Source organism: Mugil cephalus, chromosome 15 (genome assembly GCF_022458985.1).
Source record: "Mugil cephalus isolate CIBA_MC_2020 chromosome 15, CIBA_Mcephalus_1.1, whole genome shotgun sequence".
NCBI lineage: Eukaryota > Metazoa > Chordata > Actinopteri > Mugiliformes > Mugilidae > Mugil > Mugil cephalus.
This window is the reverse complement of record NC_061784.1, coordinates 17,291,567-17,303,954: the sequence shown is the minus strand read 5'-3', so window position 1 is coordinate 17,303,954 and position 12,388 is coordinate 17,291,567. Positions and strand designations below refer to the sequence as shown.

General features: G+C 41.8%; 1 protein-coding gene across 2 annotated transcripts in view; it reads left to right on the top strand.

Moving 5' to 3' along the window:
• Positions 1-12,132, top strand: part of LOC125021192 (rho guanine nucleotide exchange factor 12-like) — a 34,646-nt gene extending 22,514 nt beyond the window's left edge. Inside the window, exons 19-36 of one of the 2 annotated variants that reach the window (XM_047607150.1) lie at positions 83-230; positions 816-976; positions 1,061-1,207; positions 4,176-4,261; positions 4,549-4,674; positions 4,768-4,882; positions 4,990-5,090; positions 5,178-5,255; positions 5,324-5,399; positions 5,494-5,661; positions 6,805-6,892; positions 6,979-7,059; positions 7,134-7,228; positions 7,334-7,627; positions 7,772-8,005; positions 8,101-8,294; positions 9,168-9,243; positions 9,346-12,132. In XM_047607150.1, the coding sequence (XP_047463106.1) occupies positions 83-230; positions 816-976; positions 1,061-1,207; positions 4,176-4,261; positions 4,549-4,674; positions 4,768-4,882; positions 4,990-5,090; positions 5,178-5,255; positions 5,324-5,399; positions 5,494-5,661; positions 6,805-6,892; positions 6,979-7,059; positions 7,134-7,228; positions 7,334-7,627; positions 7,772-8,005; positions 8,101-8,294; positions 9,168-9,243; positions 9,346-9,359 (2,282 nt within the window). In that variant the 3' untranslated portion in view covers positions 9,360-12,132. Of the gene's footprint in view, positions 1-82; positions 231-812; positions 977-1,060; positions 1,208-4,175; positions 4,262-4,548; positions 4,675-4,767; positions 4,883-4,989; positions 5,091-5,177; positions 5,256-5,323; positions 5,400-5,493; positions 5,662-6,804; positions 6,893-6,978; positions 7,060-7,133; positions 7,229-7,333; positions 7,628-7,771; positions 8,006-8,100; positions 8,295-9,167; positions 9,244-9,345 lie in introns of both variants that reach the window. The other variant, XM_047607149.1, reaches the window with a different exon arrangement.
• Positions 12,133-12,388: the final 256 nt, after the last annotated feature.

Below are 12,388 nucleotides of genomic sequence, written 5' to 3'. Positions count from 1 at the left end.
ATGGACTACAGACTTCCAGTTAGAATTGAGTTAAGCCTGTATAATTTTATAACCTATAATTTTTCCATCCCTTTTTCCACAGACGTCTCTCCATTCTGCATCCAGCCCAGACTGTCTGACGGTCCACAGTCCAACGACCACCAGGACGCCGTCTTCAGTCCGACCAGCACCCAGTTTGATTTTAGTCCCTCCAACCTGGAGCCACGGGAGGAAGATCAGGAAGCCTTCAGGTATTTAAAGAGTCTGGGTTATGAGTTTTAACCTAATTTGACGTTAGGTTAAGCACTGATGCTATAGGCTGCACACAAATAAGTAAAAAGGGGAAAATATTTAAATTAAATGCTAATAATGTCCATAAATAAGGGCATAAAATACATTAAATTACGCAATGTCAGCACTAATTAATTGTTCATTATTGGTTTATCTTCTTATTTATAAAATGCCAGAAAGTGGTGAAAAAATATGTATTCCCATGTCGTGTTGTCTCAACACCAGATTTCTAAACCTTCATGAAGTTTATTAGGACATGGTCCAAATTAAAAGCTCCAATTTACATTTGAAAAGCAGAAAATCCGCAGTTGTTTGCAATTTCAGTTTAAAAATGGCTCAAACTAGCAAACAACTGTGGGATTTGTAGCACTACATTCAGGATAAACTGTCCATTACAGTAGTAGAGAATGTTGTAGGAATTCCTGAGGGAGCATAGGTTGATAACTAATACATTTGTAGACTTTTATGTTTAGTAAATGAAGATTAAAGTGACAAAAACAAAGGTTGTAACGCCAGTTGGTGCTCTCTCTGTTTTCGGTCAGCAGCAGGATGGAGGTGCAGTGTGCGACCGACATCCAGAGCGAAGATGACCAGGGAGGAGAGGTGGAGTGTGAAGAAGACCCTCTGAACTGGCAGAGACTGGTGAGCCGAGGCGTCCTGGCAAGCTTAAAGCCGCAAGAGATCAACCGGCAGGAAGTCATCAACGGTGAGTCGCCGAGACGTGGCGCAAACATGATCGGACGTAGGTTCGGTTCGTCCCCTTACTCGAGTTCATGCGTCCACCCCGCAGAGCTGTTCTACACCGAGCGAGCCCACCTGCAGAAGCTGAAGGTGCTGGACTGTGTTTTTTACCAGAGGCTGAACAGAGACGGCATCCTTCCACCAGAAGACATCAAACACATCTTCATCAACCTTGAGGACATCATCCAGCTGCATGGTAACAGTAGAAACACTCAGGCCTAAACACAGGAATATAGAAGAGAAGATCCAGAGCTGTAGAGCTTCGATCTGAAGTAGAGACAAAACAAAAATGTAAATAATAATATTGGCATAAATAAATAAAAAATGTATCAATGTCGTTTTCTCTCTTTTGGGAAATGAATTACACCCAAAGAAATAACAGTATAACAGAAGAAAACAGGGGCAGATGTAAAAAAACACTGTGTTCAAGCGGCACTGGATCAGTGGAGGGCCAAAATTGAATCCAGGGGAGGGTCGTGGGCAGAAATGTTAATTTTGCAGTACACTAAGTTAAATATGGGTGTATATATACATGCATGTGCAAAATAAACACTATCACAAAATAATTCTGAAAAATGAATGACGCTGGTTATTGTGCTTCACATTTATGTTATAATAACATATAATTACTGAACATCTGTCTATATTATAAATACATTTAGTGCAATAAACAAATTAACATGGGACAAAACATGCCCCCCGTACACCATACAGACCTCAATCATACAACATACACTGCGGTGGAATCGACCTTGGTGAAAAGATAATCGTTTTTCTAACTGTTTTGTCTGCGTGTCACACTCCATCTGCATGCTCTCACTCGCTGCTTGTCTTCTTCACCTCACCGGATTTGAACTGGCAGGAGCTCAATAGCGCCCCCACTACCTATCAATGTATCACAATAGTATCCTCAGGTCAGAAGTGGAAGTGCACCAATAAATAACCAGTGAGAGCAATGAGCAGATTCTGAGCGCTGACGGTGGGAAATAAAAATTATACAGTCGGTCAAATATAATTGGTCGCGAGTCAAGTTTGGCCAAGATTTACACAATATTATTATATGCGCATTTTTAACATATTGAAATTTCATTTTTTAATACCACGATTATCGTCAGTACCGGTATACCGTGACAGCGCTAATTGAAGGCGATCTAGGCTTCTGCATCAGTTTGACGCCATAGGGACAGCAACAATGCAGAGCCTGGCGCCATAGCTGATATACACTTCCAGACCACAAGAGTTGTGATCTGTCTGCTTGGTAGTAGTGTATTTCCGCTTTAGTATTTCCGCCTGCTTCTCCTTTTCTACAGTTTTTTAATTGATTGGTTTGGACCAATAAAGAAGGAACACATCAATGAGAGGTTAACTGAGGAGGTTCAGAGATACAAACATTTGTACGAAGCGTCTTCTGCAAAAAATAAATGAAATTTTGAGACCTTAACATGAGTTTACTTTGATATGTTTAGTCATTCTGATGCAAGTGTTGATGTCCTTGTGCCAACAGTGACGTTGTTATACAGTGGGGGAAATAAGCATTTGATCCCCTGCTGAATTTGTAAGTTTGCCCACTTCCATAGAAATGATCAGACTCTGGTTTTTATGGTTGTTTACTGGTTATGGGTATAGACAGAATATCAGTCGAAAATGCATAAAAAACACACAATCTAAAAGTTATAAATTGTTATGTATTTTATTAAGGGAAATAAGTATTTGATCCCCAAGCACAACACAAGTCAGTACTTTGTAGAGAAACCTTTGTTGGCAAGCACAGCGATGAGACGTTTCTTGTAGTTGGTCACCAGGTTTGCACACAGCGCAGGAGGGATTTTGGCCCATTCATCTTTACAGACAGTCTCTAAATCCTTCAAGTTTCTTGGCTGCCTCTTGGAAACTCGGAGCTTCAGCTCCCTCCACAGGTTTTCGATCGGGTTAAGGTCTGGAGACTGACTAGGCCACTCCATGACCTTAATATGCTTCTTCTTGAGCCACTCCTTTGTTGTCCTGGCAGTATGTTTTGGGTCATTGTCATGTTGGAAAACCCACCCACGAGGCATCTTCAGTGTTCTTGCTGAGGAAAGAAGGTTTTTGTCCAAGATGTTACAGTACATGGCTGCATTCATTGGCCCCATAATGCGGTGAAGTTGCCCTGTACCCTTTGCTGAAAAACAGCCCCAAAACATGATGTTTCCACCTCCATGCTTAACCGTGGGTATGGTGTTCTTTGGGTCATACTCACGTTTTTTCATCCTCCAAACACGGCGGGTCGAGTTAATGCCAAATAGCTCAACTTTGGTTTCGTCAGACCACAGCACTTTCTCCCAAGCCTTCTCTGAGTCATTTAGATGTTCACTGGCAAACTTAAGGCGGGCCTGTACATGTGCCTTCTTGAGCAGGGGGACCTTGCGGGCACTGCAAGAGTTCAATCCATAACGGCGCAGTGTGTTGCCAACTGTTTTCTTGGTGACGGAGGTCCCAACTGCTTCCAGATCATTAACAAGCTCCTGCCGTGTTGTTTTAGGCTGCTCCCTCACCTTTCTCATCATCATCCTCACTCCATGAGGCGAGATTTTGCGGGGAGCTCCAGACCGAGGACAGTTGATGGTCCTTTTATGGGTCTTCCACTTGCGAATAATGGCACCAATAGTTGTCACCTTCTCACCAAGCCTTTTGCTGATGGTTTTGTAACCTATACCAGCCTTGTGCAGGTCTACAATCTTGTCCCTGACATCTTTTGACAGCTCTTTGGTCTTGCCCATGGTGCTGTAGAAGTTGGAATGTAAGAAACTGATTCTTAGAGCAGGTGTGCTTTATATACATGACGAGTTGAGATCAGGAGTATTGGTAAATAGTTGACTGAGCACAGCAGTGTGCCACATGCGCACCAGCCAATCTGTAGGAGCCTGAATTCTAAGTGAATTGTTGGGGATCAAATACTTATTTCCCTTAATAAAATACATAACAATTTATAACTTTTAGATTGTGTGTTTTTTATGCATTTTCGATTGATATTCTGTCTATACCCATAACCAGTAAACAACCATAAAAACCAGAGTCTGATCATTTCTATGGAAGTGGGCAAACTTACAAATTCAGCAGGGGATCAAATACTTATTTCCCCCACTGTACAGTTGCAATTCATCATTTGTTCTCATTGTGCTCCACAGTTTCTATAACAGAGCAAATGACAGCGATAAGGAAGAGGAGTGAGACGTCGGTGATTGGGCAGATCGGAGATGATCTCTTGGCGTGGGTAAGACTCGCTTTCTTTGAAGTATGATGGAGATTAGAGGAGATGTTGCACAGGCCACATGTACAGTCTGACTTTTTTTTGAGGCTTGAATAAATATCTCAACAACTTCTTCACATTGGCTGCAAAACTAAACACATTCCCATTGGCCTCTTTAAGTAAAATTGCGATCATGTTGGCATATTGCATTCATGTTTAGCCTAAACTTTGAATTAAAATGAGCATCAAATACATGACTCACCCCGAGGAGTTGTCTTCTGAGGCTTTGTATGTTGATGTCTTGATTTCAGTTCAGCGGGGAGCAAGAGGAGAAAATAAAAAGAGCAGTGGGAACTTTCTGCAGCAACCAGCCATCTGCACTGGAGCTCATCAAGACCAGGAAGAAGAAAGACCAGAGGTTCAACCAGTTCATGCAGGTCAGCACAAGACGGTCAAAAACCGGAGACTAACATGTTTATTGTTTTACTTGTTGGTTTTCTACCCTTCTTACTCCTCATTCTCCTCTTCAGGAGGCTGAGAGCAACCGTCTGTGTCGCAGGCTGCAGCTGAAAGACATTATTCCTGTAGAAATGCAGAGATTCACCAAGTATCCACTCCTGCTGGAAAACATTGCTAAATACACAGGTAGAAATACCGAGCACATGTGCATATATATTTAGTTTTTCCTTTGATGTTGATGACAGATTCACCGAGACGGTTTTTGTTTTTTGTCGGTTTTGTTCCTCCTACAGAGGATGGTGAGGAAAGGGTAAAGGTGAAGAAAGCTGGGGAGTGTTGTAAAAAGATCCTCAACCATGTCAACCAGGCTGTGAAAGAGGCTGAAAACAAGCAGGTGCAGAGTTGAAACCCTCTAGACAACGAGTAGAAAGCTGTATCTGAAAGTTAAAGGTGCTGAATGAGTTGTGTTCTGTCTCATCAGAGGTTAGAGGAGTACCAGCGAAGGTTGGACCTCTCGTCTCTCAAACAGAGTGAAAACCCAATGATCTTGGAGCTGAAGGTAAGAAAAGAAACCACCCCGAGGCTCTGAATGCAAAGAATAGTGTTAATTAATTCCTTTTCCTGCAGAATCTGGACCTGACCAAGAAAAGGATGATTCACGAGGGACCCCTCTCTTGGAAAGTCAATAAGGAAAAAACAATAGGTACATGCACGCACACGTCCCAATATGATTTGATTTGTTGTAATTTTTCCTCGTGTTCAGCAGCTTCAATCTTCCTCTTGTGTCTTCCTCCCAGAACTGTACACCCTCCTCCTGGAAGACATCATGGTTTTGCTGCAGAAACAGGACGAGCGTCTGATCCTCAAGTTTCACGGCAAGAATCTGGCCACCGCCGCCGACACCAAACACACCTTCAGCCCCATCATCAAACTCAACACCGTCCTGGTTCGCCCTGTGGCCACTGGTGAGAAATATTTGGTGTCGCTGTATTTATATTTTTCTGTCTATTGTTTCTTTTTCAATTGTATATGCATTTGATGCCCCTCTTTTCTTTGCTTTTCCCTCACCCTATTCCATAATTTGACACCACACACCAACATAGAAAAACTTCTCCTAATAGTGCGCACCCTCTGAATTAAGAAATTAAGTCTACCCCTTAAGTCATAACCCCTCTTCTCTCTCAATGAATAATTTCTGTATATTTCTTGGCAGTAGATTGTTTTTCTCCAGCTGATTTGTTTTAAATACTTATATCCCTAGTGGATGAATCTGGAAAGCATCCTTCTCCTCCATGTTGCAGTTCAAGCAGAGTAAATATTTTTCAGAGCGATATTGTCACTAAAATATCTCTTTTTCCATTGGACATTAATTTGTGTCCACCATGAAGTTTATATCTTAGGTTTAGGGTGAAATGTCTGGGTCTTTGGGGGGAGAAAATGGTGGGAAAAGTGACATTTAGTGAGGTTAAGGCAGGAATTGCATGGAGTTTTGTACCAGATGCTTTTGTTTGCATCTTTAAGTAGCATGTTAGCGTACAGTTTTGACTAAATAAGTTAAAATTTATCCGTTGTCAGTCAGTACGCTTACGTGCATGTGTAAAAAACAAATTATTGCGTTAATCGGACTCTAACTGGACAATTTAATTGCATGTTAACACGTTACTCCGACTAAAATCGGAGTTCTCCGTATCCAATTAAGACACCCAGATAATGCGATTAGAATTCGGGTTTTATAGGTCAACCAGAAAGTGGGCCGTATTAACGTGGTATTATCCCGCTGAAAAGACACATACTGCCACCTAGTGTGGAGGAGGAGGACATGTTCCCGTCAGTTATTTGATTTTCTCCGCTGCATTTAAACTGGAACAAGGACTGCATTCAGAAAGTCAAATTTCGAGCATAGCTCGATTAAGCTGTGCATGTAAACGCACTGAGTGTGCTAATATTAGCCCCACAAACCCGCCAGTGTTCCTCTTAGTCTTGTTCTCTCTCAATTTTTCAACCATGTCACATTCATTTCTTCATTTTATTGTGTGTACCCTACGCGTCTTATAAGTTTATATTATATAACTTGAGATAACCTCCGTTTGTCATTTTCTCCTCATCAGACAACAAGTCTTTCTTCGTCCTGTCCATGTCGGAGAACGGGGCTCAGATCTACGAGCTGACGGCTCAGACGGTGTCCGATCAGAGAACGTGAGTCTTTCAAACATCGTCACTCTGCTTCATCTCATGTTTTTTGTTGCCTGTCTCATCTTGCCGCGTCTCCTCCGTCCACCCAGGTGGCAGTGTCTGATCACACAGTGCGCTGACGCCATGAAGGCCAAACCACGCGGCAGCGACAAGCCTGCAGCTCCGGCCCAGTGAGTTCTTTTACCGTTCACAGATAGATTGTCGTTTGAGTTTTCATACTGACGAGGTACGTGTGTTTCCTCAGTGCTGAGCGGGATGCTATTGAGATCATCAACAATGGGATTTCTAAACCAAGCAAAGAGCCTGATGAGACGTCTAGTGGAAGCATCAATTCTGCAGGTAAAGGCTAAAAATATAAAGAAAAGCCAATATGATACTTCAGTTTCCAAATATTTCTATTTTAAAAATGTTTTTTCTTTGATGTCAACTTTCGCTGCGTCTCAGATAAAGACCCTCAGGACGTTCAAACTCCGACGACGACGAGCCTCAACCCATTCGACGGAATGAAGTCGGACGACGAGGAAGAGGAGCTGGCCGTGGCAGACAGGCGGCCGCAGGAGGAGGAGGAGGAAGAGGAGGTGGAGGAGCTGGATGAAGCAGAGCTGGAAGCGTTCCTGGACGGGCAGCTGGCGGAGAGACTGCTGCAGGAAGGATCACGTCAGGGCATCGCCATTGAATGTGAAGAAGATATCGCGTTTGGAAATTACTCCTCTAAAGCTGAGGAAGGTTTACGGACACGTGAGTGATGTAGCAGAGTGTATGTCTGGTGACGCTACCATATAGGTTTTATTATGAGAAAAAAATACTCATTACTCATTACTCAGACCCAGAATATTGGTGACTCTTGTAAAAAGGAAATGACACATTTTTCTGCCGTTGCAGTGGCGTTGCTGAAGCAGGCTCTTTTCACGCACATGATGAGCAGAGAAGCGGAGGAGGAGACGGAGGAGGTCAAGCAGAGCGTGGCCCCTCAGCTGAGCGCCTCTTTGCCCGAGAGTCCCGAGGCTCCTGCTCCTGCTGCTTCTTCCCGTGACCACAACCAAAAAGACGAAAACCTGCAGCTGCTCCCGTCTGGACTCACGGGGCTTTCGGAGACAACTGAATCCAGCAGTAATGGTACTTTTATACCAGAGAAGCAAACATTGTGTCGACGGGGAAGTTTTTATTTACCCACTCTCACTTGATCTGGTCTGATCTTCTGCTCCGTCCAGGCGGATTCGTGGTTCTGGATTTTGGCGGAGGCTCAGAGGAGAGCAGCACTGACGATGATGTTGGAGGGGATGTAGGGATAGACATGAGGAAGCTGCTGTCGTCCTCCTCCCAGACAGGAAGCGGTGGCCCCGACCTCAGCCGGCAGCTGATGACCCACCTGCGCCTCCTACAGGCCGATCTGCAGTATCTGAAGGTACCGACCGTATCTGAGTGATGACGCAGAACCTGTGACATGTGGTGGGAAATCTGAGCTGGAGGTTGTGGGTCTGGTTTGGTCTGATGTCCCTGTGATGTTCTAAGCATTTTTCTGGTATTTTTCTGCTCCACAGTTTTGAATATTTTACTAGTTTTTGAAAGTTTGAAGAGTAAGACTATGATTAAAAGCCAAAAACTGACATTATAGATGAACCAGGGGTGTCAAACTCATTTTAGTTCAGTGGCCACGAGGGCGGCACCAGTATAACAATAGCGTATTAACTTATAAATGTCTTCAAACGTTCTCCCTTTGTTTAAGTGCAAAGAAGTTATGCAAATGTTTACATTTAATGAACAGCAGGACATTTCTTCAGAAAAAAGTAGTTTTATGTTTCAGTGTTGTGTTATGTCCACAACTCTTACTACAATGCATGAACCCTAGGAATAGCAATTACTTTAATTGGCAAAATTACAGTTAATGTCTTCAGTGTAAATTTTGCACGTGGGTCACATTGGATCCTCTGGTTTCTATAACACCTGTGTTATAGACACAAACCTGATCCATTTTCCTGTAAAAATACCTGCAGGAACTCACCATATTAGGCCTTTATGGCCTCTTTAAATGTTGAAAACTGTTAAATGATAATTAATGTACATCAGTGAGACGAAACAGCATAGGTCTTCAACAAAGCTCTGCGAGGTACTGCAGGGGCTTCGCAAAATCTGTGGTTGATTATGCATTTTTATATATTTTTTTAAATTATTACCACAAATTTAAATTTCTTTAAATACACATTAACGTGAGTCCAAGTGCATGAGATATATATGTAGGTATGTTTATGGCACATAACAAATAATTTTTTTCCCCCAGGATATAGAAACAAAGTACAACGAGCTGCGACAAATGCACAGCGACGGCGCTACTGACTCCGACGACAACAACACCGGTGCGTTTCAAATCCATCGGCGCTGCAGTTTGTTTTCCCCCCACATTTAAATTTGGTGCTGAGCGTTTTAAATCTTGTTTTGTATTTTTTGTGTTATTCCAGAGGGCATTCAGTGATGACCGTTTCCCTGTTTCACGTTACCGCATCATCGTCACCTTCCTCTGGTTCCACCCTCGGCCGGTTGACGCTCCAGTAGCGGAGTGGAAGGACTTATCGGCGCGACCGGGACCGTTCCACTATAATCCCCTTCAACCAAGCGGGAGCAGAGAAGGAATATCATGAACACTTTTCACTATAATGATACACACTGGATATATGAAATGGAGAGGTGTTTGAAGTCACACATATGTACAGCAGAGAAGTTTTTTTTGTTTTATTAATATTATCTCCTTTATTTAACCATGTAAGAGGCTCACTGAGATTAAAAACTCTTTTAAGAGTGAAATGAAATGAGACAGTGAGCAGGAGCACACTTTGGGTCATCTACTTCAGGACTCGGTGTAAACCCTTCAGCCCTGCGAGCCATGTACTTTAACATGATGAAGTGATGAAAAAAAAAAAAAAACCTCCCCAGAGGTTGGGCGCTGTTCAAAAAGACGCCTAACAACTGCTCCCAGTGTCTCCAAAAGCTGTTCTTTATTTGCTTTTAGCATATCTTTGCATAAAACTGGAGGCAGAGGAAAAGCTCGGCTGACTCTGAAGCTCACAGATTAACAGGCTGCGACTTGTTTGATAATGTTCATCCGCGAGCGGAAATGGAAAAATGATTGGTTTTGAAGGGAATTATGATACATGGACCAAAATCTGTGTCACTCTAACTTTGTCATCTTTCTTTTTCTGCTTTGAATTAATTAGCAATTTAAGTCACAACATGTCCAATACTGAGTGAACTTCAGAGATATGTGACAGATATGGGTCAGCTGTTTCCTCCCTGCTTCCAGTTGTTATGCTAAGCTAAGCTAAACTAAGCTAGCAGCGTCTCATCAGGACTGTACTTAACGCACAGATTATGAGATTGTGCTGCATTAACACTTCTCATTCCAACTTCAGAGGATGGCACCAGTTAAATATTAATTTATTACGAGTTAGTTTGTTGTTATTGTGTTAAAGACAGCGTGTGTAGCCGGATTTTAACAAGTCAGAGAAGATACAAAGAGTGTAAAGCTCCTTTGAAATGAATCATGGATTTTACTTCGATGGTCATCAAACATTCCTAGCGTCCCATGTGAAGTTTTTCTTTAAACACTTGAAATTAAAGCACTAGAAATGGTAAACTCTCACCAGGGAATGAGCCGAATCGGAGACCTCATTTCATTTGACCACAGCAGAACTCTTCTGCTCACATCTGGACAGTCACAACCATTTATTTCCGCAGGAGGTACCAAAACAAAGCCAGCTGGACTTGTTTGCCATGTACGTTAAATTAGAAGGACAATCGTTGAGCGGAGGAGGTGTTTGTAGGTAGGAACACGTTTCATTCACATACTGATGATTTCTTATCTCTTCTTATCTTCTCATGTGTACGATTGGCCAACGTAACGGCTGAAACGAGATCAGCTTTGATATGTAGCACATCACATATTGGGTTAATTGAGGACTCACCCACCAATCACTTAGAAATGAAGAAGCCTCTTGGATGAAAGGTGAAACATCTCCAAGCAAGTCCAGTTGCCTTTGTTTTCGTGCTTAGTCATACCATCACCTGGATGACCGAGAATAGTCACAGACACGGTTGGTTATTGGTTTTACATAAAGTGCATGTTATATATGATGACTGTACCGAGTAGCGACGTTGAGGCACTTTTGCAAACCACCAACATGGCTACGTCATTTCGGTCTTTGGACCTTGAGAATATCCCGGATTCTCAAGAGCTTCAAGCTATGCACTTGTTGTAACCGACCAATCGGCCTCTAGATTTTTTTCCTCTCCTGTTATTTCATATTGTTAATCGACGTGATTGGTTGGAGTTGGCGCATCCTCGTCCTTTCCAAACAGTTTTCGATCACAGCGTCCCAGATGGTTCCATGTAACGAAGCGTGTAAATCTAAGATGAACCGAGAGCCTTTGATCCTCCCATAGCACTTGAACGTAGTAAACGAGCAAAAATAGTCTAATGAGGGAAAAACTAACAAATAAAAAAAAAAAAACAACAACCGCGAAAAGAGTCCTTCATGCTGCCTCCTGATGGTGCAATAACACCACTTCCCACCTTTTGTAAGAATGTGTGCACATGTGAACTGTACAATTTGGAAAAAAAAAAAAGAAGTGCACTGTTATATGTGTCCGGCGTGACTGTAGGTTTTCACATCTCTCATACATCATGTGCACTATTTGAGTCTTTGTGTTATGCATTCATTCACTTTCAGGTTTGGACTGAAAACGTCTTCACTGGCCACGAGGCCGCACTGATATTGTGGCTTCGCTTTTTCTCGCAAACGCATAAAGAATATATAGACAGAAAGGACTCTTTATGGAATGTACATGTACGACTGCATCATATCCTACCTAAGCTCTGTCTGTGGTTTTACTTTACTCTGTTTCTTTTTTTTTCTTTTTTTCACACCATGAAATCATGTAATGTTTTAACACAAACCACTTAAAAAAAAGAGGATAAAGTATTCAGCAGCATTAATCTGTTTTATTAATGTCATATTTGTATTGTGTTGTTATTATTAACCATGTTAATATTGTTTTGTGTAAAAAGAAAATGAAAGAAAAGGCAGATGAACTTGTCATTTTATTTTAGTCAATCCTTGTCAGTCAGATATAGGAAGCATTAAAATAACAACCCTAAATGAACATGAGGCGTCCCTTGCAATACATCTGCACATCCTAAACGTTTGAATTCAGTCTCATCAAAAGAAGAAATTAAAAAGTGTCAATTTTAATTTTCACGTGAACACTGTTCTTTTTCCTGCATTTATTTCATATAGAAATATTTCCCAGTTCTGATTAATGACTTTCTGGATGATCTTACACACTTAATTATTATTATTATTATTATTTTTTTTTTGTCACATAATTGAACACTTTCTGGATGATCTTACACACTTAATTATTATTATTATTAATATTTTTTTTTGTCACATAATTTATTTGTTCTGCGATTACTTGATGAAAGTTTGTAAAAACGAGAGGAAATTT